This window comes from Rhineura floridana, chromosome 7, assembly GCF_030035675.1.
Source record: "Rhineura floridana isolate rRhiFlo1 chromosome 7, rRhiFlo1.hap2, whole genome shotgun sequence".
Taxonomy (NCBI): Eukaryota; Metazoa; Chordata; class Lepidosauria; order Squamata; family Rhineuridae; genus Rhineura; species Rhineura floridana.
In genome coordinates, this window is record NC_084486.1 from 146,669,724 (window position 1) to 146,691,974 (window position 22,251).

General features: G+C 47.7%; 1 protein-coding gene across 1 annotated transcript in view; it reads left to right on the plus strand.

Annotated features, from left to right (window-relative positions):
• Positions 1-22,251, plus strand: part of LOC133389578 (cytochrome P450 2J6-like) — a 43,434-nt gene that overhangs the window by 17,778 nt on the left and 3,405 nt on the right. Inside the window, exons 2-6 of the mRNA XM_061637516.1 lie at positions 7,085-7,247; positions 10,376-10,525; positions 12,646-12,800; positions 17,624-17,765; positions 21,926-22,110. Of these exons, the coding sequence (XP_061493500.1) occupies positions 7,085-7,247; positions 10,376-10,525; positions 12,646-12,800; positions 17,624-17,765; positions 21,926-22,110 (795 nt within the window). The remainder of the gene's footprint in view (positions 1-7,084; positions 7,248-10,375; positions 10,526-12,645; positions 12,801-17,623; positions 17,766-21,925; positions 22,111-22,251) is intronic.

Genomic DNA, 22,251 nt, shown 5'->3' on the forward strand with positions numbered 1-22,251 from the left:
AAGCGCATTACAGTAATCCAAACGTGAGGTTATCCAAACGTGAGGTTACCAGAGCATGTACCACTGATGTAAGGTCCTCTTTACTCAAATAGGGACGTAGCTGGGCTACCAACCGAAGTTGGTAAAACGCATTCCTAACCACCGAGGCTACTTGAGCCTCAAGTGAGAGGGAAGAGTCTAAAAAGACTCCCAGACTACGAACCCGGTCCTTTAGGGGGAGTGTAACCCCGTCCAGGACAGGGTATATATCCACCATCCGATCAGAGAACCCGTCCACCAACAGCATCTCAGTCTTGTCTGGATTGAGCTTCAGTTTGTTAACTCTCATCCAGTCCATTGTCGAGGCCAGGCAACGGTTCAGCAAATCGACAGCCTCACCTGAAGAAGATGAAAAGGAGAAGTAGAGCTGCGTGTCATCAGCATACTGATGACAACGCACTCCAAAACTCCTGATGACCTCTCCCAACGGCTTCATGTAGATATTAAAAAGCAGGGGGGACAAAACTGACCCCTGCGGGACCCCATATTGGAGAGCCCGCGGTGTCGAGCAATGTTCCCCAAGCACTACCTTCTGGAGACGACCTGCCAAGTAGGAGCGGAACCACTGCCAAGCAGTACCTCCAACTCCCAACTCCGCGAGCCTCTCCAGAAGGATACCATGGTCGATGGTATCAAAAGCCGCTGAGAGATCAAGGAGAATCAACAGAGTTACACTCCCTCTGTCTCTTTCCCGACATAGGTCATCGTACAGGACGACCAAGGCTGTCTCAGTGCCAAAACCGGGCCTAAAACCCGATTGAAATGGATCTAGATAATCAGTTTCATCCAATAGCGCCTGGAGCTGGCCAGCAACCACCCGTTCCAAGACCTTGCCCAGGAATGGAACATTCGCCACTGGCCTGTAGCTGTTAAAATTGTCTGGGTCCAAAGAAGGCTTTTTCAGGAGTGGTCTCACCACTGCCTCTTTCAGACAGCCCGGGACCACTCTCTCTCGTAAAGAGGCATTTATCACTTCCTTGGCCCAGCTACCTGTTCCATTCCTGCTAGTTTTTATCAGCCAGGAGGGGCAAGGATCCAGTACCGAAGTGGTTGCACGTACCTGTCCAAGCACCTTGTCCACGTCCTCGAGTTGAACCAACTGAAGCTCATCCAACAAAACAGGACAAGACTGTGCTCCGGACACCTCACTAGGATCTACTGCTATAACTTGAGAGTCTAGGTCCCGGCGGATACATGAGATCTTATTCTGGAAGTGATCGGCAAACTGATTACAGCGGGCCTCCGATGATTCCACCCTGTCCGGAGGATTTGAATGGAGAAGCCCCCGGACAACTCGAAAGAGCTCCGCTGGGCGGCAAAGAGATGATTTAATAGTGGCAGCAAAATGATGTTTTTTAGCTGCCTTCACTGCTCCTACATAGAGCTTAGTCGAAGCACTAACCAGCGCATAATTGTATCCGTCGGGAGTTCGTCTCCATTTCCGCTCAAGCCTCCTCCTATCTTGCTTCATCGCTCTCAGCTCCGGAGTATACCATGGAGCTGTATGAGCTGTACACAGGAGAGGGCGTGCAGGAGCGATCGTGTTTACAGCCCGGGTCATCTCCGTATTCCACAGAGCGACCAGGGCTTCAGCAGGAGCGCCAGTCCTATCAGCCGGAAAATCCCCCAGAGCCCTTTGAAAACCTTCAGGATCCATTAGTCTCCGGGGGCGGACCATTTTAATAAGTCCCCCACCCTTGCAGAGGGAAGAGGTTACTGAAAGTCTAAACTTCAGCAAGCAGTGGTCTGTCCATGACAAAGGGAGTGTTGTAAAACTCCCCACATCCAGATCACTTTCCTCATGCTCAGTAGCAAAAACAAGGTCTAGAGTGTGCCCCGATACATGTGTTGGACCACTAACATATTGAGACAGCCCCATGGCTGTCATGGAAGCCATGAAGTCCTGAGCCGCGCCAGACAAAGTGGTCTCGGCATGAATGTTGAAATCCCCCAGTACTATTAGTCTGGGGGACCTCAACAATATATCCGAGACCACTTCCGCCAGCTCAGTTAGGGAAGCCATTGGGCAGCAAGGTGGGCGGTACACCAAAAGGATTCCCAGCCTGTCCCTCTGGCCCAACACAAGGTGTAAACACTCCAGGCCAGTAACTGAATGAACATGGTGCTTGGTGAGTGAGATGGAACTCTTATAGACAACAGCAACCCCACCTCCCCGACCCTCAGATCTACCATGATGCTGGACCAGGTACCCCGGTGGGCAGAGCTGAGAGAGACCAACTCCTCCCTGCTCACCCACCCAGGTCTTGGTTATACATGCCAGATCGGCTGCCTCATCCACAATCAAATCGTGGACGAGGGAGGTTTTATTATATACCGATCTGGCATTTAATAACAGCAACTGGAGATCTGAGAGTTGGCTGATAGGACTACCAACGACCTTGCGGGTGTGGGAAGGACCGGAACAAGGCACAGCCACAACATGTCTGGACCGCGTTCTCCTTACCTGGCACGTCCTTCTCACAGCGCCATACCTTCCTTTGCCCGTCACTACGGCAATTGGGGCCCCCTCAAGTCTCCCCGCCTGATGGATAAAACTCTCTCTGAAGCACATAATACAACTAAAATATACAACAATTAAACGTATAAAAACAGCTATATATACAGCCATATATACAGCATATAAACAAACATACATTCATATAATCAGGCACCCATTCATCTCAAATTGCATCAACACACCAACAAAAAGTAAAAAAAAAGAAAAAGAAAGGAGCAGCACAGCAGCAGCAGCCTCTCCTTCCCTTGGGGCGATGCTTTCTCCTGCAGGGCCTGGGTCTCCCAGGCCACCTCAGCCAGCCGGCTTATGTATCCCTCCAAAGAGGAACAGGTGGTAAGAATCAGTCCTGGCTGGCTGGGTACCTGGGGCCTGGTCCTGCCAGGCAGAAGTCCCTCTGGGAAGGGTGGTGGAGGTGGTGGTCCCGCAGCAGCAGCAGCACAGCAGCAGCAGCCTCTCCTTCCCTTGGGGCGATGCTTTCTTTCTCCTGCAGGGCCTGGGTCTCCCAGGCCACCTCAGCCAGCCGGCTTATGTATCCCTCCAAAGAGGGACAGGTGGTAAGAATCAGTCCTGGCTGGCTGGGTACCTGGGGCCTGGTCCTGCCAGGCAGAAGTCCCTCTGGGAAGGGTGGTGGAGGTGGAGGTCCCACAGTAGCAGTAGCAGCAGCAGCACAGCAGCAGCAGCCTCTCCTTCCCTTGGGGCGATGCTTTCTCCTGCAGGGCCTGGGTCTCCCAGGCCACCTCAGCCAGCCGGCTTATGTATCCCTCCAAAGAGGAACAGGTGGTAAGAATCAGTCCTGGCTGGCTGGGTACCTGGGGCCTGGTCCTGCCAGGCAGAAGTCCCTCTGGGAAGGGTGGTGGAGGTGGTGGTCCCGCAGCAGCAGCAGCACAGCAGCAGCAGCCTCTCCTTCCCTTGGGGCGATGCTTTCTCCTGCAGGGCCTGGGTCTCCCAGGCCACCTCAGCCAGCCGGCTTATGTATCCCTCCAAAGAGGAACAGGTGGTAAGAATCAGTCCTGGCTGGCTGGGTACCTGGGGCCTGGTCCTGCCAGGCAGAAGTCCCTCTGGGAAGGGTGGTGGAGGTGGTGGTCCCACAGCAGCAGCAGCACAGCAGCAGCAGCCTCTCCTTCCCTTGGGGCGATGCTTTCTTTCTCCTGCAGGGCCTGGGTCTCCCAGGCCACCTCAGCCAGCCGGCTTATGTATCCCTCCAAAGAGGAACAGGTGGTAAGAATCAGTCCTGGCTGGCTGGGTACCTGGGGCCTGGTCCTGCCAGGCAGAAGTCCCTCTGGGAAGGGTGGTGGAGGTGGTGGTCCCGCAGCAGCAGCAGCAGCAGCACAGCAGCAGCAGCCTCTCCTTCCCTTGGGGCGATGCTTTCTCCTGCAGGGCCTGGGTCTCCCAGGCCACCTCAGCCAGCCGGCTTATGTATCCCTCCAAAGAGGGACAGGTGGTAAGAATCAGTCCTGGCTGGCTGGGTACCTGGGGCCTGGTCCTGCCAGGCAGAAGTCCCTCTGGGAAGGGTGGTGGAGGTGGTGGTCCCGCAGCAGCAGCAGCACAGCAGCAGCAGCCTCTCCTTCCCTTGGGGCGATGCTTTCTTTCTCCTGCAGGGCCTGGGTCTCCCAGGCCACCTCAGCCAGCCGGCTTATGTATCCCTCCAAAGAGGAACAGGTGGTAAGAATCAGTCCTGGCTGGCTGGGTACCTGGGGCCTGGTCCTGCCAGGCAGAAGTCCCTCTGGGAAGGGTGGTGGAGGTGGTGGTCCCGCAGCAGCAGCAGCAGCAGCACAGCAGCAGCCTCTCCTTCCCTTGGGGCGATGCTTTCTTTCTCCTGCAGGGCCTGGGTCTCCCAGGCCACCTCAGCCAGCCGGCTTATGTATCCCTCCAAAGAGGGACAGGTGGTAAGAATCAGTCCTGGCTGGCTGGGTACCTGGGGCCTGGTCCTGCCAGGCAGAAGTCCCTCTGGGAAGGGTGGTGGAGGTGGTGGTCCCGCAGCAGCAGCAGCACAGCAGCAGCAGCCTCTCCTTCCCTTGGGGCGATGCTTTCTTTCTCCTGCAGGGCCTTACAAGTAAGGCTGCTAACTTTTTTGCTGTAGCGATTGAAACCCACAGAAAACTGATGCTCCAGAGACTATGAACCATATATGTTCATTTAAATATTTGTTCTTTTATGTTGTGTAAGTGTATTATGTGTATATTTTGTGGAAATTGCTCGGCTGGTCTATGACCGTAATAAAAATTATTGATTGATTGATTGTGTTATCAAAGATGGAGCTGAAAGTTCCTGCGACTCATGCAGAGAGTCTAGAGTTAACAGTTCAGTGGGGATGTCACCCCCTGGCGGAATAGAAGAGCAATTGAAACCAGCATCCAAAAGTTCCTCTGCCAGGTTTTTAGAATATGAGGGTTCACTCACCAGCCGTTTTGGGAGTTGGCAGTCTAAGGACCATTCGAGCGTCTTGTGATGTTCCTATATTAATGTATATATGGTAAGTGTTGTTGTTTAGAAGATACATGGTAAGTGGAGTGAAAGAGAAGGGGGAGTGAATGGGCAGTAGAATGCTAGATGATTGGCTGAGTGTTTAAAATGGCTGAACGTATAAAAGGAAGAGTGAGAGTGGAATCTGGGGGGAGAAGAGAAAGAGTGGGTTGTTTGGTGGGTTTGAGAGAGTGGTTTGCCAGGAGAGAGTGGAGAAGGAGGGGGGTGGAGTTTGGATTAGTATTGAGTAAAACCATATGCTTATGTGCCTTAAGAAGAAATCTTGTTAATCTTGTTAGCTTTGTTATCTTTAATGAATACTTAATTTGGTTTACCAAAGGCCTGATCCTTGGCTGGGGTTTCACAGACCAGAAGGAAGGGTAAGGTAATGACCAAGGCTGAAGGGAAACTGTAACAAATGGTGGCAGCGGTGAAGAGAATAACAATACCAGTATTCAGAGTCTCTAGGAATACTAGTATTAGGACGTGACTGGTGGTTGCCTAGCAGGGGGATCTGTTGAGATCTGTGCTAGAGCGGGGAGAGAAACAATAAAAAAGGACAGTCCGGACTGGTGGAGTCCCTGGTGGTGCCTAGTGACAGGCAGTAGCCACACGCAGGTAGGAACCTGACAGGGAGAGCCAGGGAAGGGCGTCACACGTCTCTCCTCCCAAAGAGTTTGGCTTGGGGGGAAAGTACTGTGTAATCATAGATTGTTGACAGCTTGGAAGATTCTTCTCCCCCACACACAAGCCCAGTTCTCTGCATTTCTGCCACGTGAAAACCATTTTGAGCCCCCGAAACTCAGTTGCCAAGCAGGGAGCTGGAACAGGATGTAGAAAAGAAACAAACAGCCCAGCCAAAACGGGTAGATAAAGCACTATTAACGTGCTTGCACGCTGCTATTCTGGTAAGGTACAGTTCGAAGACAAATGCATAAACAAACGCTGCTACTGCCATTCCTCAGGGCAGTTCGGACACAGACAGTTGGCAGAAACTCCGGCGTCTTATCTGAATAAAGAATGTTAAACCTCCAAGAAGTGTAGGAGGCTGTAATATATTCTGGCAAGACAGCCGAAGAGCGATAAAATGCAGAAAATAAAACAAAAGGTCAGCGGTAGTAAAACTAGGTCAAAAAGAAAAAAGACAGGAGAAAGCTGGAACACGTCTTACCATGGCTGCTGCCCAACCGGAAGCCTCGGGCAGCTACAGTGATTTCACCAGGGGAGCAGGAAACCTGTCCTCCTCTCTGAGGCACATGTTACCAAATTCTTCTAAGCTACACAGGAAGTGGATTGGACTGTGAAAGACCAACCCAAATTGTGTTTGTATTTTTACAACTTTGTAGGGCAGTACAATATCTCAGAGAGGAGGTCAGGTCTCCTGCTCCCCTGGGACATTCACTATTGCTACTCAATTTCCCTGCTTTTAAAAGTTTGATAGAAAATATCTGTGGCTATAGGTACATTCTGAAACCGCCAGCTTTTTTGCCTGTTAGTGAATTGATTCCAAACCCCATGTTTGCTTCATAACGTGAATATGATGTGAGTTTGGGGGGGGAGGTGCAGTGTGGGATTTTGTAAGGGAGAACTGGCAGTCAAAAAAGGGGGTGATGCTTAACCCTTTCCCTGCCCACTAAGTCTTTCCTGCAGAGAACCACAGCAAGCATTATTTTGGACACCTCTTCAGAATAATACTTTGCCTGGGGGGGGGGTTGAAACAAAACAAAACGGCTTATAACCCCTGCTTTTCAATAAATTCTCAGAATGCATGGGGCAGTGAATCCACTCCGGGTTTTAGTCTGAACTTTCAAGCAGCTGTCCAAGGTGCTTTCAGCACTAAAACCTGGAGTGGATTCACTGCTACGTTGACATCAGAGCCACCAGCTTCCACTGGCATGGCTGCACCGCTACATAGCTTTGCTTTGGGCCAGATCCTTGGGTACACATGGATCCATTTACCACCCTTTGTGTGATGCCTGAAGTAGCATTCATTACAGCTGGACAGGTATCTTTGGCGGATGTGAGAGTAGCCTCACCTAACCTGTACTATTTTCACACACGAAGCTGGCAAAGGTTTACGGGAATGTCTTCACCCTGTGGCTGCAACAAACTCCTATGATCGTACGGAATGGATTCCTCACAGTGAAAGAGGGTCTCACCACATACCCTGAAGATGTTTCTCACCGACCTGTGACTCCCTTTTTCAAAGGCTTGGTAAATGGAAAGGGTAAGGCTGGTCATTTTAAAAAAATATTTGAAACATGTGTAGATGCATGGCCCTCTCAGCTGTGTCATAGCTAAGATGTGAAGGCCTGTAAAAAAAACCCAGAGAAATTGGGGGGAAATATTTTTTTCTGAAAATTCAAATAAACGAATCTCCCCCACAAAACATGGGTTTTTTCTCTGTTTTTTTCCAGGATCTTCATTTCTCTAGCTGCAGCTTGCTGAAATTCACTATGCGGAAATACAAGGGAGGGACTTCACTGTGGTGGGCCCCTGTTATGGAATTTGCTCCACTCTGAGATAAAGGTGGGATTGATTCTTACAAGTTTTCACCATCAGCTGAAGCTCTGCTTGTTTGCCCGGGCCTGTTCCTCAACCTCCTTTGTTATTATTGTTTTTTCTCTGGTTATTGATGGTTTTACAATTTTTTCCTTTTTTTAATTTGTGGTTATGGTTCTTTTTCAAACTACCCTGCTCTGGGATTGTGTTGTAATGGAGAACAGGGTAAAAATATTATAAAGAAACACAGCTGCAAAAGTACATCTATCAGGGATAGGGAACCTGTGGCCCTCCAGATGTGGTTGGACTCCCACTCCCATCATCCCTGACCACTAGCCCTGCTGGCTGCTGGGGCTGCTGGGAGTCCAGCAACATCAGGATTTCCCAATTCCTGGCCTGGAGTCTTCCTCTTAGCCTACTGTTCTTCAACTTTGGGTCCCCACAGGTTGTTGGCCTCCAAATTCCATCAACCCCAGCCAGCTTAGCCAATGGCCAAGATTGATGGGAACTGGAGTCCAACAACATCTGTAGACCCAAAGTTGAAGAACAGTGTCTTAGCCAACCCACTTGCTCCTTGCCGCTACCTGAAGCAGAGCCCAGGAGCTGTCCAGGGTGCTGAACTTTTAGAGCAATGTATGTTAGCACAGGGTGGAGGAACCTGTGGCCCTCCAGAAGTTATTGGCCTAAAGATCCATCATCCCTGACCATTGACTGAGTCTGATGGGAGCTGGAGTCCAGCAACATTGGGAGAACCACAGCTTACCCATCACTGATGTAAAATTACATGCTACGCATACACACACAGTCAACAGGAGAGAAAATTTAACAGATTCCAGAGGTGATGAACACTCAAGTGGGGGGGGGAGTTACAATGCTTTATTTGAAAGATTACGCTAGTGATGTATGGCAGGCAGGCAATAGACAGATAAAGTGCTAATGAATCTTGCGTCTCCTTTCAGCTGTTGGGAGTCCTGGACAAGCAACGGCGGAGGGATCCCCAGCTGGCCCCTACACAGCACCCCCAACTGTTCTGGGTCTGTGCTGAGTCTCCTTGAGGAGGAGTTAGGGACCCTTATTTGTACCCAAAAGAGCCCCTGGACCTCGGTGCAAGTTTGCACCTGTGACTAACTAGCTATACCTGTGGGGATGGGTTTTTAAAATGTGGGTCTCATACTTCTGCCTTTCTTTGTCCATTTGGTTGGTCAGTGTCCTTGCTTTGTAGCAGCCTGATTCATTGCAGCTGCCTTTAAAGGCCATGCTTCCAGCGCTTGGCCATGTGTGTGAAAACATCCTTCCTAATGATCTGTTGGCATCCACTATCTATTTTTGCCAATGAAGAGCCTGTCTTACCTCACCTGTGTTACATCAACAAAGCTTCTCAGCTTTATGTACTATTGTATTTTATATAAGCCAGGTGAGAAGGAAAACAACAAGCCCACCTGGCTGGGATGCAGAGGCTTGAGACAGGAGTATAGAGCAGGGCAATGGAGCATGCCACACTAAGCCTCCTCGTACATCAAGATGTCTTGTGGTCATTTCCCATAGACACACGCATGCACACATTTTCTTTGACAAAGAGATCCAGCATGCTATTTAGAATAATTGCATATCTTTGGGAAGACTGCTGAGTATGGTATGTTTGTGTGTTTTAACACAACTTGTTAACATCTAACAACTTGCTTGCGAGATTTGCACTGGCTGCCAGTTTGCTATTGGGCAAAGTTCAAGGTTTTGTACTAATGGATAAGGCCTGATGCAGCCTGGCACCAAGTTACTTGAGAGATTGCCTTACTCCTTATATGCCCAGTGGGCCACAACATTCAGCAGGAGAGTTTCATCTTCAAATCCCAAAGATATCAGAAGCCTACTCCAGATGGACCTAGAGAAGACCTGCCAGTGTTGCTGCCCTTGCTCCATGTAACAGCAATCGCTGTTGAGATCCGGCAGGCGCCTGCTGTCCGTCCAATCTGGAAACAGTCAGAGACATGTTTGCTCTGTCAAGCTTTCCCAGCTAGATGAATAGGTCTCTGCCATGGGTGCCCATTTTGTACTGTTTTTAAACTCACCTTCTGTTGTTTTGTAACTGTTGTTGTATATTGGAAGGTTATTAATAAACAACAACATTTTTTAAAAAAAATTATTCAGATTACTGAGTGGGGAAGAGATGAAAGTTAAGGGACACAAAAGTACACAAGTTATTATGGTAGGGTTTTTCAGATGTTTTACATTCAGGGAACACTTTGTCTGCCGAGAAGCCCTAGGTTGCAGAAGATTTTGAGATAAATTGATGAGTTAATTTTTGGCTCATGCACTGCGCTGGGCACTCCAGTTGAACCTTCTTGCTGCTCCAGGAAAATCAAGCTCGTCCACTAGAACAAACCCAGGAAGGGGTGGGGAACCATGGCACTTCAGATCTGGTTGGACTACAACTTCCATCATTCCTGACCTTTGGCCATGCCAGCTGGGGCTGATGAGAGCTGGAGTCCAAAAACATCTGGAGTGCCACAGGTTCCACACTCCTGATCTAGGAGATGGATGGGAGATCACCATGGAGAAAATTCAGCCCCTGATTTCATCATATTTTATTCATAAATATTAGTTTTTAAAACTTAAAACTTTGTTAGGACCTAGCTTTTTTTAAAAAAAATGAAGGAAGTTATTGGTAGCAGAAAGCCATACCATTTTCTGGACACCCCCCCCTTGCTTGTTATGGCAGTGATGATAGGGTGTTTCAAGTTTATGTATCATCCAGAATTGGAGAACCTGCAGTTTTTCAGATGTCCCAGGTATTTTAGATACTGTTTCTTGCCGGAGAGCAAGCAACTCCAAAAGTTGTGTTTTCAATGGCTGCAGGTATTGTTTTCTCAAATGGTCACATTTGGAAGCAGCAGAGACGTTTTGGGATCATCGCCTTGAGGAACCTGGGCATGGGGAAAAAAAGCCTTGAGGAACGAATACAAGCAGAAGCTCACCACCTGGTGGAGATGATAAAAAATGAAAGAGGTATGCTTGGGTAAAGAGTAGGGATGGGTGAGAATTTCTATTCAGTTCACATTTCACGGAGAATTTATCAAATTCACACTTTCTGAAACAATATGAGAACTGAAACATAGCCCTCCTTTGAAATTCGCATTTATTAGAAATTTCGGATTCAGTTTACCAACTAAACAATATTTACAAAAATGCATATATTAGGGGAAAGTGTGCATAAAAATGAGCATATGAGTGAAAATAATATGCAATAAGGCATGATGTGATGAGAAATGGCTTGCAAAAATGTGTACCTTTGACAAAACTGCATACTAAAATGTATTTATTTGGGGAAATTTGCACTAAAATTGTGGAGAATTTTCATGAGGATTTTTTTTAAAAAAAAACGCAGATTGCTGCAGAAATGTTGAGGACTGAATTTAACATTAGAAAAGTGAGAAACTGTGAGAACCGAAATCGACAGATCTTTCCATCTCTAGCGGAGAGAGACATAGGCCCCATCTGCATCATAGAGCAATATGATACCACTTTAACAGTCATGACTTCCCACCAAAGAATCCTGGGAACTGCAGTCTGTTAAGGGTACTGGGAGGGGACCTCTAATCCCCTCACAGAGCTACAATTTGCAGAGTGGTTCAAAATTCAATCCCGCTTCCCAGGGAATTGTAGTTCTATGAGGGAAACAGAGGTCTCCTAACAACTCTCAGCACGCTTCACAAACGACACTTCCCAGGATTCTTTGGGAGAAGCCATGGCTGCTAAAATGGTATAATAGTCCTTTAAGTGTATGGTGCGATTTGATGCCATCCAGATGTTTTGGACTACAGCTCCCATAAACCATGGCCTGTGCAGTCCATAGTCAAGAATGATGGGGGTTATAGTCCACTACTTCTGGACGACATCATGTAGAGGAAGGCTGATATGAAAAGTAGGGATGGGAGAGAAATTTGTTTGGTTTGCATTTTAATGAGAACTTTCTTAATTCATGCATGAGCTGAAAAGCAGCTATCCTTGGAAATTTGTATATCTCTGAATTTTGCAATGTAGTTCTCCAACCAAAAAAATGCATATGGTAAAGTGTGCAGAAAAATATATTATATCAGGCAAAATTGCTTGCAGCAATAAATGTATTAGGCAAAATTATGTACAATATTGCATGTATTAGGAGAAATTTGCTTGAAAATGAGGATAATTTTGATGTGTGTGTGTTAAGAAACGTGCACAACATGTGTTGGAGTTTCCTTGTGGACCATTAAAAATGCAAACTGATGTAGAAATGGGGCAAACTCAAATTAAGGTTTGAAAAATAGGAAACTGAGAGAAACTGAAACTGACAGAACCTTTCATCCTGTCAAAAAAGCAAGGTCACAAAAACTGCTTTCTTTCTGGCTTCAAGCTGAAATGTTAGATAGCAGTAAGAACACTAGCTCGGGTTTCAGTCTTTCCACTTTCTCCAAACATCTGGCGGTCTCTCTGCCTTTTAAATTGAAAGGGCCATAAATTCCTGGATTTATCTGTTCATCGGTTACCCTATTCATTTCAAAAGGGATATTTATTTTGTACAAAATGCAGAAGTACTCCAGATATTTTGTGTGTGCAGGTGGCATGTGAAAGTTCTCGGTGACATCATGGCTTCTCAGGGCCATGAACCGCTGGCTTCTGTTGCGGGTGTGCAAGATGGGACTTGTTCATTTCATTTCAACATTCTGACTTGGAAACGCTTCCCAGAGGCAAACTGTGCACTGCCAGGGCCAGATTTGGCACCACCCCTCCTCCTCCTCCTCTCCTACTTCCTTTTCAAGAGTTTTGCTGCTGCAGTGCTCACATGGTGGCAGCCCGGCCACCTTCCCCACCTCTGCATCACTTTAAGGAAAGGGATCTGGGTGGGAAGCGGGGGGGAAGGCAAATTCACTGCCCCCCATCTCCACTGCTTGAGGCAAATGCTTCAATTTGCCTAATAGAAGGGCTGGCCTGCTACACTGCCCTCCTCCGTCTATGCTGCATTCATCTTAATAATCGGCATTCTGCTAATTAAACATTTCTCTAAATGACCTTGCTGTAGAAAGTGAAAGTATTCACCGAACTGCCTCCAGCCCCTCCACAAACACACTGTGTGCTGAACTCTTTTCCAGGACAGCCCTTTGACCCTTTAATATCACTTTCCAACTGTGTTATGAATGTAATATGCGCTGTGGTTTATGGGCACCGGTTCTCTGTCGAGGATGAAACTTTTCACCAACTGTTTGAAGCATCGTTTGCGATCAAAACTGAAGGAGCTCCATACAAAGTGAGCAAAAAAGTTATCCATTTGGTTACTTTGATCTGTAAGGGATCCTTGGCAGGTTGTGCCCTTGATAGGATGCATTTTTGTTAGGTGAGCTGTTGCCAGGGCCAGTCTCCCAGCATGCACCTGCCATGTTTATTGGTGCAGGGCAAAGATGGGGAACCTGTGGCCCTCCAGCTTCCATCCTCCTCGGCCATTGACCATGCCACCTGGAGGGCCAATATTTCCCCACCCACAGTGTAGAAGGAAAACTTCATCACCATGCCTTCCTGTCATCTAAAGTGCCTCTAGTGTTTATGTGTTCTGTGGCCTGGATTTCCCCTCTCCTCTGCAACACCCAACAAATCTGAAGATCCAATGGTGGGAAATACCATCATGAAGTAACATGCCTCTATAATTCTTCAGTGACTCCTTGCTATCCCACATAGTAAACCAGAGATACAAATTGCAACACTGCTTTGCGGTGGTTGAAGAGCATGGGAGGCCCTCTCTGCAGAGTCTCTGCAGAACCACCTGCCCTGAATTCAGGCAGGCCCTCATCTTTATGCTGTTTTAGTGCTTGGTATTTTCCCCAGCCTTTGCTGGTCGCTCAAAGCAGCCGGTTTTGCACCTGCCTTGACTTGTCAGCAGCTATATTGCCATTATTTAATTTTATTGTGTTTTTACTGTACACTGCTGTGAGATTCACAAATGAAAGGCAGTACAGATTTTTAAAAATAAATAAATAAATAAATATCCCTTAGTCTGTCCCAGGGGTGGGGAAGTTCTTTGTCTCAGCACACCAGATCCTTTTCTGTCAGATCTTTATCTTTGACAGGTGGGTGGGACAGACCCCTTTAAATCACCTGACATCATTATGATGTAAGATAATTGACAGGTGGGTTGCCATGTCCATTTGCCACACGCTTCCCAAGCACCCGAAAGCCAGGTGGTTATCAGGTACTTGGGAAATGCAGTGCAAGGGGCTTTGCTAGTACTGTGCTTGGACATTTGGGAAGCCCTGAGCAGAGAGCTTTGAAAGCTGGCTATGGAGCATTTGGCAAGCACTGAGGAAAGCATTTTTCAAGTGCTTTTCATGTGCTCAATGCTTCTCAAGTGCCAAGCACAGGGCTAGCGAAGCTGCTTCCTGAACCAGGTGCCTCTCTACCTGCTCCATAACTCACATCACATATGGTGTCAGGTGCGAGGCAGGTGGGCATGGTTTGGGGAAAAGGGCTTCACCTGTCAATTTTGGCCCAAGGGCTGAAAGATTCCTCATCCCTGGTCTATCCCTTTTTGGTGTGTGTGTATATATATACATATACATACACACACACACACACATGCACACACATGGGGCTGTGCCCCTGCTCACTTTGTTTGCAGATACTGTTTACCCTCACCCCTAAGAACCCCCCTTGCAACTCCCCTCCCTTTACAGGTTACCAAAGCCACCCACTCCCAGCCTTTACCCCTCTCCAAAGCCACCCATCCCCTCCATGTACAGGCCACCAAAGCCATCCCCTTCCTTTATAACTGCCTGCCTGCCTCAGTCTCCCTCCTCTGCTGGCCCAGCAGCTCTCATAAGTCTGTTGTCACACTGTAGTTCACAGTGCCACCAGTCAGTGGCTAAGCAAACTGCTATGTAATGACATTCTTAGGCAAATATATGTCTGTAGCAATGCTTTCCTGTCAAACACAGGGGAGAGCCAGGATCTCTTCTCGATCATCCCAGAGTGCAGGACATGGAATAATGGGCTCAAGTTGCAGGAAGCCAGATTTCAACCAGATATCAGGAAAAACTTCCTAATTGTTAGAGCCATACGACAATGGAACCAATGACCAGAGCTTGGAAAAGTTACTTTTTTGAACTACAGCTCCCATCAGCCTAATCCAGTGGCCATGTTGCCTAGCGCTGACCTAGAGAGGTAGTGGGCTGTCCGACACTGGAGGCCAGAGGCAGCTGGACAGCCACTTGTCAGGAATGCTTTGATTTGGATTCCTGCATTGAGCAGGGGGTTGGGCTTGATGGTCTTGTAGGCCCCTTCTAACTCTACTATTCTATGATTCTATGATGTCTACCCGAAGACACCAGGGATTGAACCTGGGACCTTGATGCTCTACCAGCGAGTCCTTCCATAGCTGTGGTGTACAACAGCCAGGGATGGAAGGAATGGTCTTAATTCGGTCTGTGTCTACTTCACATGTGACCAACTGAAAACCTGTTCTGTTCCATTTTCAACTTGTGGTGCCAAGTTTTTAACCTCAGAGGGTTGCACAGAAGGGAATGTGGCTCTCGGCCTGAAGAGGGCTCCCCACCTCTGAGGTATGTTGTTGGAGGCACCTGAAGAACGAGCAGAGCTGTCAGGAGAGCAGTAAGACCTGCAGTAGCAGCTGGAACCTCCAGGAGGCTGTCCACCATTGCCCTCCCCTGCATGTCCTCTTTTTGCTGCTGCCATTGGTCTCCTCTGGAGGAGAGAAGAGGTACCCAGCTGTAAGTCATCTCACGTGGTGAGAGGACTGTTCCCCTCTGAGTTGTATCTAAGCCAGGCTACTGGGGCTTCTTGGAGAGCAGCAAATGAAGTACCTGGATCTCTATTGTTTGTTAGGTGCCTTTTTTTGCTTTGTGCTTGTGTATTCAAATTCAGTCTGTTTCTTTTGTAATATTGAATTTATTTTATGTTTGTTAAATTGTTGTGGGTTTTTTTTTTTTCTATTTGAACTCATTCATTCATTGACTTCCCTACTCTAATGATTTGTCTTTGCAATGTTTGTTGTATGCTGCTTTGGGTACAGTTTGCAGTGGAAAGGCAGCGTATAGATAAACCCAATCAATCAACCAAACAATCAATCAGGCATCCATGGCTAAAGGGGGGAAGTGGGCTGCTCAATCCTTTTCCTCCCCAGCCCTTCACCTTTTGTCATTCCTCTCCACCCTCGGCACATGGAGCCTTGGCACTCTATTCTACATGTGTGAACAGAGGAAGCTGCCTTACATGGAGTCAGACCGTTGGTCCATTTAGCTCAGTATTGACTACCCTACCCAACATTCTCCTACAAATGGACCTTGAGCTTATTTGGAGGTTCTAGCTGGGGAGCATAGCTATTGTATACTCTTGACTGAAGAACTGTACGTTCCTTCTATCTGGGAAGGTTGTCCTCTTCCATCAAGCGTGCAGCTTTGGGAGGGACATACGTGGGGCAGTGAGGGAGGAAGGGGACACCTGTCTAGCCAGCCACATCAGCCATGTCAGCAGCCAGATCACCTTCTAGAATAACTGGCAGTGACTCTCCAGGGAGACTCATACAGGGAGCCTCTCCTAGCCCAACCTGGAGATACCATGGATTGAACCTGGGACCTTCTGCGTGCAAGGCAGATGCTCTACCAACTGAGCCATTTTGTGCATTGCTTAGTATGACTTGGGAATGGGGAGAAATGTGTTTGACTTGCATTTTAGTGCAAAACTGCCTAATTCACACTTCCAGAACCAAAACAGAAACCAAAATCCAGCTATCCTTCAGTGTTTGTGCTTCTCTGAATTTTGCGATGCAGTTCCCCCCCCCCATGCATATTAAAAAAGTGCATATTGTGGAAATATGCACACAAAAATGATTATGGGAATGAAAATAATAATCAGAAATGCATTATATAAGGGAAAATTACTTGTGAAAATATGTAAATTTGTTTTGAGAGTGATTGCTTTTAGGAGTTTTGAACTGTTTTTAGAAGGTTGTTTTTAACTGATATTAGAAGTGTTGATTGTACTGTTTTATTATTGACATGTTTGCCACCTGGGCTCCTTCAGAGGAAGGTGGATTATCAATTTAATCATACACACACACACACACACACACACACACACACACACACACAGAGTTGTACTAGGGATGGGTGAGAAATTCAATTCAGTTCAAATTCGCAGATCAAGCCAAAAATTCACACTTTCCAAAACAATATAATGGAAACATAGCCATCCTTGGAAAGTCACACTTATTCGAATTTTCACCAACCAACCAGTGTTTACAAAAATGCATAGGGGAAAGTATGGTGAGAAATTGCTTGCAAAAATGAATGCATTAGTCAAAAACTGCCTACAAAAATGTGTTTATGAGGAGAAAGTCACAATAAAATGCTGGAGAATTTTCATGAAGATTTTTTTAAGAAAAGAAATCTGCGAATGGCTGCAGAAATGTGGAGAACTGACTTTAAGATCAGAAAAATGGGAAACGGAGAGAACTGTAACTGACAGGTCTTTCCATCCGTTGGTTGGTTGGTTGGTAATTAGATTTATATCCTGCTCTTTCTCCCAGTAGGAGCCCAGGGTGACAGTTTGTATCAAGCACAGTGCAATGTGACTGTTCCATCACTACAAGGATTTCTGCTTGTGCAATGGAATGTTCTCTACCTCTCCTCTCCCCAGGGAAAAGTTCTGTTCTGCAAGTGGAAATCCCTACATTTGAAGGGACATGTTAGTTGAATACTGCAGATATTAAGCAAAATTGTACACAAATACTGCATATATTAAGGGAAATTATATTAGGGAAAATTCCTTAGAAAAATGCAAATATCAAGTGAAATTCATATCAAAATGCAGTGGGTTTTTTTTTTTAAATGGCAAACTGATGTTGAAATGGGGAGGACTGATTGGAACAGTGAGAGAAACTGAAACTGATAGATTTATCCATCCTTACAGTATGAGCATGTGTTGAATGGCATGGAATGTTGTCCCTGCTGCACTGCCTAATGAGCGATGAAAAATATCTTCGAGTTGCCATAAATTAAGAGTGCATTAATTATCATTCAGACCTGTGTGCTGACCATTGTTTTTTAAAATGATTCCCTACAGATTGGAGAGGACCCCAGTTCATCATTTAATGAACAGAACCTTGTGCAGTCTATAGCCGACATCTTCCTAGCAGGATCGGAAACAATGGCCACCACCTTGCATTGGGCACTGCTACACATGGTTACCCACCCAGCTATTCAAGGTGAGAGGCAGCATGCGGGTGGCAGCTGCAGCTTCATTTCCTCCCTAATGTGAATTGCTGTGGGGGATGTCTATTTTCCCCATCCTCTCAACAGCCCAAGCCCATGGGGAAAAAGGGAAGCAAAGAAATCATAAATATTTATTCATTTATTTAAATTTAAGCCAACATGGTGCCCTTCAGGTGTTGTTGGACTTCAACTCCCATCAGCCCCAGGTAGCATGGCCAATAGTGAGGGATGATGGGAGTTGTGGTTCAAGAACATCCAGAGGGCACCATGCTGGTTACGTCAATTTAAAACGTTCATATCCCACCTGTCAGTCACCAGAGTAGGAGACAAAACACCATGAGGAAGGGGCACAATACAAACTGGTACTTTAAAACTGCTACCGTATTATAAAGTGCTGAAGGAGTTGTTGTGGTTGTATAGATTCCTTACCTGGCCTTCACTGTAAGATCTCAGGGCAGGTTACACCAAAAACACAATACTTAAATTAGTTTAAAACAAATTACAGTCAAGATACAGGGTGAGTCCTAAAATAAATATATCTCAAATATATTCCCCCTCAAAGGCCAGGGGAAATGTCTGGGTTCCTCCAAGGATACCCACTTAACATACCATCAGCAAGTCAGAGGTGAGATCCACACAATACATTTAATGTAAGAATCCTGGCAACTGTCGTTTGTTAAGGGTGCTGAGAATTGCATGGTCTCCTCACAAGGGATCCGAAAACCAACCGTGAAGCCTTCCAACAAAAACTGAGCATCATGAACTAAGGGGTAATAACTGAGCAAGCGTTGAAGCTCTGGAAGCTTAACTGGGCTGGGGCTGTTTTCCTTGAGCAGCTATGTCCCAGCTACCATTCCTGTAAGGCTAGCCCCTGGGGCAACTAATGCAAGCGTGGGGGACCCCACACATTGTACAGTCATGTCTGAATCTGCAAGAGTTCTGGCCGCAGAAGCCACAGGAGCTAAACTCCCAACAGAGCAGGCGGGGTTGAACCCCCTGCCCTGCAGGCCCACGGGAAGGAGTTGCTGACGACTGTTTAGCCAGGAGGTGGCCACTGTCCATCCTATCCCCAGCCACCGGTCTGGAGTGTGACATGAACTGTAGCCACAGGTCAGCCTCCTTCTTATCTCATGGGAGGGAAGTATCGAAAGCTGCCCTCATACGAAATACCTCATCATAGGCGAGCCAAGCCACCCCTTCGAACTCAGAATAATCGTGATAGATGATGTCCTAACGTTTAATCAGGACGTGGCTTCTTCTGCATCACCGCACCCATATAAGTCAAATAGGTGAGCAACCAGTTGGCCCAGGTGCACTCTACTCGCCGCCTCTTTGGTTTGTCTGAGTCCTTATCCTCCCCCTTGTCCTTATCCTTTCTGACAGGCTCCCTATATAAAAGGGAAAAAAGGTCCACATATTCCCCCTTCCAGATTTTTCCTGGGTTGTGGAAAGTAAGTGAAAACCTAAGGGGACTGAAGTCTCCCGCAAAGGTATAGCACCCTCTTGGACAGTGCCTAGAGGGTCAGCCGTGTCTGCAGGAAGAGTGGCGGGCAGGGGGGTAGAGTTCCCCCTCCTCAATTGCTCCTGGAGATGACTGCCATACCTGGTCACAGGCCTCTAATAAGGTAGGCTGTTGGTGGGGCAGGCTACCCCCACTTCCAGGTGAGCACCCTGATAGCTGGTCTACTTCTGCTCCTGGCTGGGGGGGAAATGGCCATACCTGTCCCATTCTCCCATAGGGGAACCCCCATGGGGGCCAGCTCCATTGTAGCCAGACCCATTGTTATGTGGTCAAAGGAGACTCACCCAAAGAACCATCCATTGCCAGCTTCTGTGAGAACTGCAGAGTGGAAACTGTCCCTGGTTCTGCACTGGGCATCCTTGAATCAGCCCTGCTGGACCCAGCCTCGGGTGCATCTAGTCAAGCTAGAATGGAATCAATAGCGGCCTTGTTACCCCACTCACCATGCACTTCATCTGCCTCCGGGATCCTTTAGCTGGTGGCCCCTTTGACCAGTTGGCTCCAGCCATGCAGGAGGCACAGCTGGCTGATGTGAAGCGCCCTCCAAAGCTTCCAGTCAGGCCAGGATGGCCGCCCAAGGTGGCCCATTCTCCCTTTCCCCATCCACAGGGGGGTGCTTGCTCACCGACTTGAGGGCCTTGCTCTTTCCCTTTGACCCACCCTACCTTTTTTAGATGGCATCTTTAGTTTCCAAGGTTGGCTATGGGGGCTAGTGCTGGCTGCACTATTTAGCTGCCTATCCAGCCAAAACCTGGTGCTTCAAAACTCAATAAGGCTGGTCCTAGGCCCCTGAGTGGTCAGATAGGTTCAAAGTCCTAATCAGTCCAAAGGCTTGGCAACGGGGTACTGTGGCTAGCCTGAAGGCCTAGCGCCCTCTTGAAGCCTAAATGGTCCCCCAAAGCTCTATAGCTCCTAGGCCTAAGGCTCTGGTATGCCCTGCAGGGCCCCACACCCTGGCACACGAATGTGGCCCCAATGACCTGCAGGCACTTCTTACAAACCCCTAGGCCCCATCGCCACCACAGCTGGATGGGCCTAAAACAAGGAGGGGGTGAAGCTTGGTGCCTAATCGGTGACCAGGCCCTTGTGCTGGCCCAGTCTAGACAGCCTGACATGCGGGCACTTCTTAGCTGCCCCTACGTCCTGCCGCCAACGAGGCCAAATGGGAACAAAAATGAGGGGAATGCAGCCTGCTCCCTATACACCTCCCATCGTTGTTGTAGGTGTGGCCTGGAAGCCTGTTATGTGGGGGCCTCTTGCTAACCGCCCACCACCCACAATGGCGTGACTCCCCCTGTTGTTACCACCCGGGTGGGGAAAAACCACCGCCAAGGCCTACAACTGCTCAAAAAACCACCCCAGCAGTGCGCGTAACCCGCCATAACCCGCACCAAAACCCCAGGAGAGAAAACGTGGCTGACGACCATCAGGCCTGTGTGCTGTTGGTGCTCCGACGCTCCCTTCTCCATCCGCTGTCCTTGGTGAATCCTATGCTGTCCTCACCTGGGAATCAAAGAAGGATGGGGGGAGAGGCAGTGTGGGCTTAAATCAGCTCAACCGCCCTGCCCCCCATGGTGTGCCACATCAGTGCACCTGCACACACCCCGCCCCTCCAAAATGGCGGTCCGGGATTCAGCCGCGGCCGCAAAGCTCACCCCATAGCCTGGTAAATCCCTGGGCATGAAGCAGGGGTCTCCTCACAAGTCTCAGCACCTTTAACAAAAGTACTGAGAGGTGCTGCTGCTGGGGTGAGACTGTGCTGGGACCATCAAGGGGCAAGTTTTTCACCTGCTTTGCCTCCCACCCCTGCTCTTAGTGACATTTTTCTGGGGACTGTCCCTTACCAGGAAGATTAATGCTTTTGGATAGCTGCTGATGCTTTTTGGAAATGCTATAATTTTGTTAGTTTGATTTTTTGCAAATTGTATTGTTTTTATTTGTATTTTGTATTTGTGTTTTTTATTTGTGTGTAAGCAGCCTTGGGGGCCTTTTGCGCCAAAAGGCAGCCTAGAGACATAACATAACATAACATACAGCACCCAGGATCCTTTGGGGAAAGCCATGACTGCTTAAGTGGTAAAAGAATGCTTTAAATGTGTGGTGTGAATGTGACCAGACTTTGTTGAAAAGGGCACAAATAGGAACATTTCCAGTGACTTTCCCTCCTCTCAGTTCTGGAGGTCCTCCAACATTGCCACAGTCCATGTCTGAGCACAGTTTGAGAATCTCCCTGTTCAGGCTGTCTTTTGGGACTGAGAGAGAAGTTTTTGGAAAGGGTGGAGAAATGTCATTGACTGATTTAGCCAAAATCATTTTCTGTTTTGTTAGATGTTGCTTGCTTACCTGCCCATAGCCTTTCAGATGGTTTGTGTTAACTGAGAAATAAATGTTTAGCTAGATGTAGATGGCACTTTTTTCAGGTAGTTGAAAGAAGGTTGAAAGGAGGATTGCTGCTTATGAGGTGTACACTTCTTCCTATCCAATTTCTAAGAAACACAGTGGGGCAGGTTTTTGAATGGAAAAACCTCTCTAACCAGTGTCCAGTGAAACATGACTGCTCTGGAGGAATATTATTTATTTGGGATATGTATTTGCTGCTGTGCTTCTATGAAGCTGAATGTTTCTTTGCAGACAAAGTCAGGAAGGAGCTGGAAGATGTTCTGGGTACTTCCCAAGACATCTCCTATGAGGATCGGGAGAAATTGCCCTACACTAATGCTGTCATTCATGAGGTCCAGTGCTTTAGTGAAGTCACATGGATTCTTTTCCGAAGATGTATGAAGAATACAAAAGTGAATGGTTTTTCTGTTGAAAAGGTAGATATATTTTTCACTCTGGCTCTCTCCTACAAGTGGTGGATGCTAGTTTGAGTAATCATATGTTAGCAGGGGAGATCCTGGTGACTTTTTGGAACACACATCCAGAAAGTAGCTAAGAGTGCAGTCCTAATCATGTCT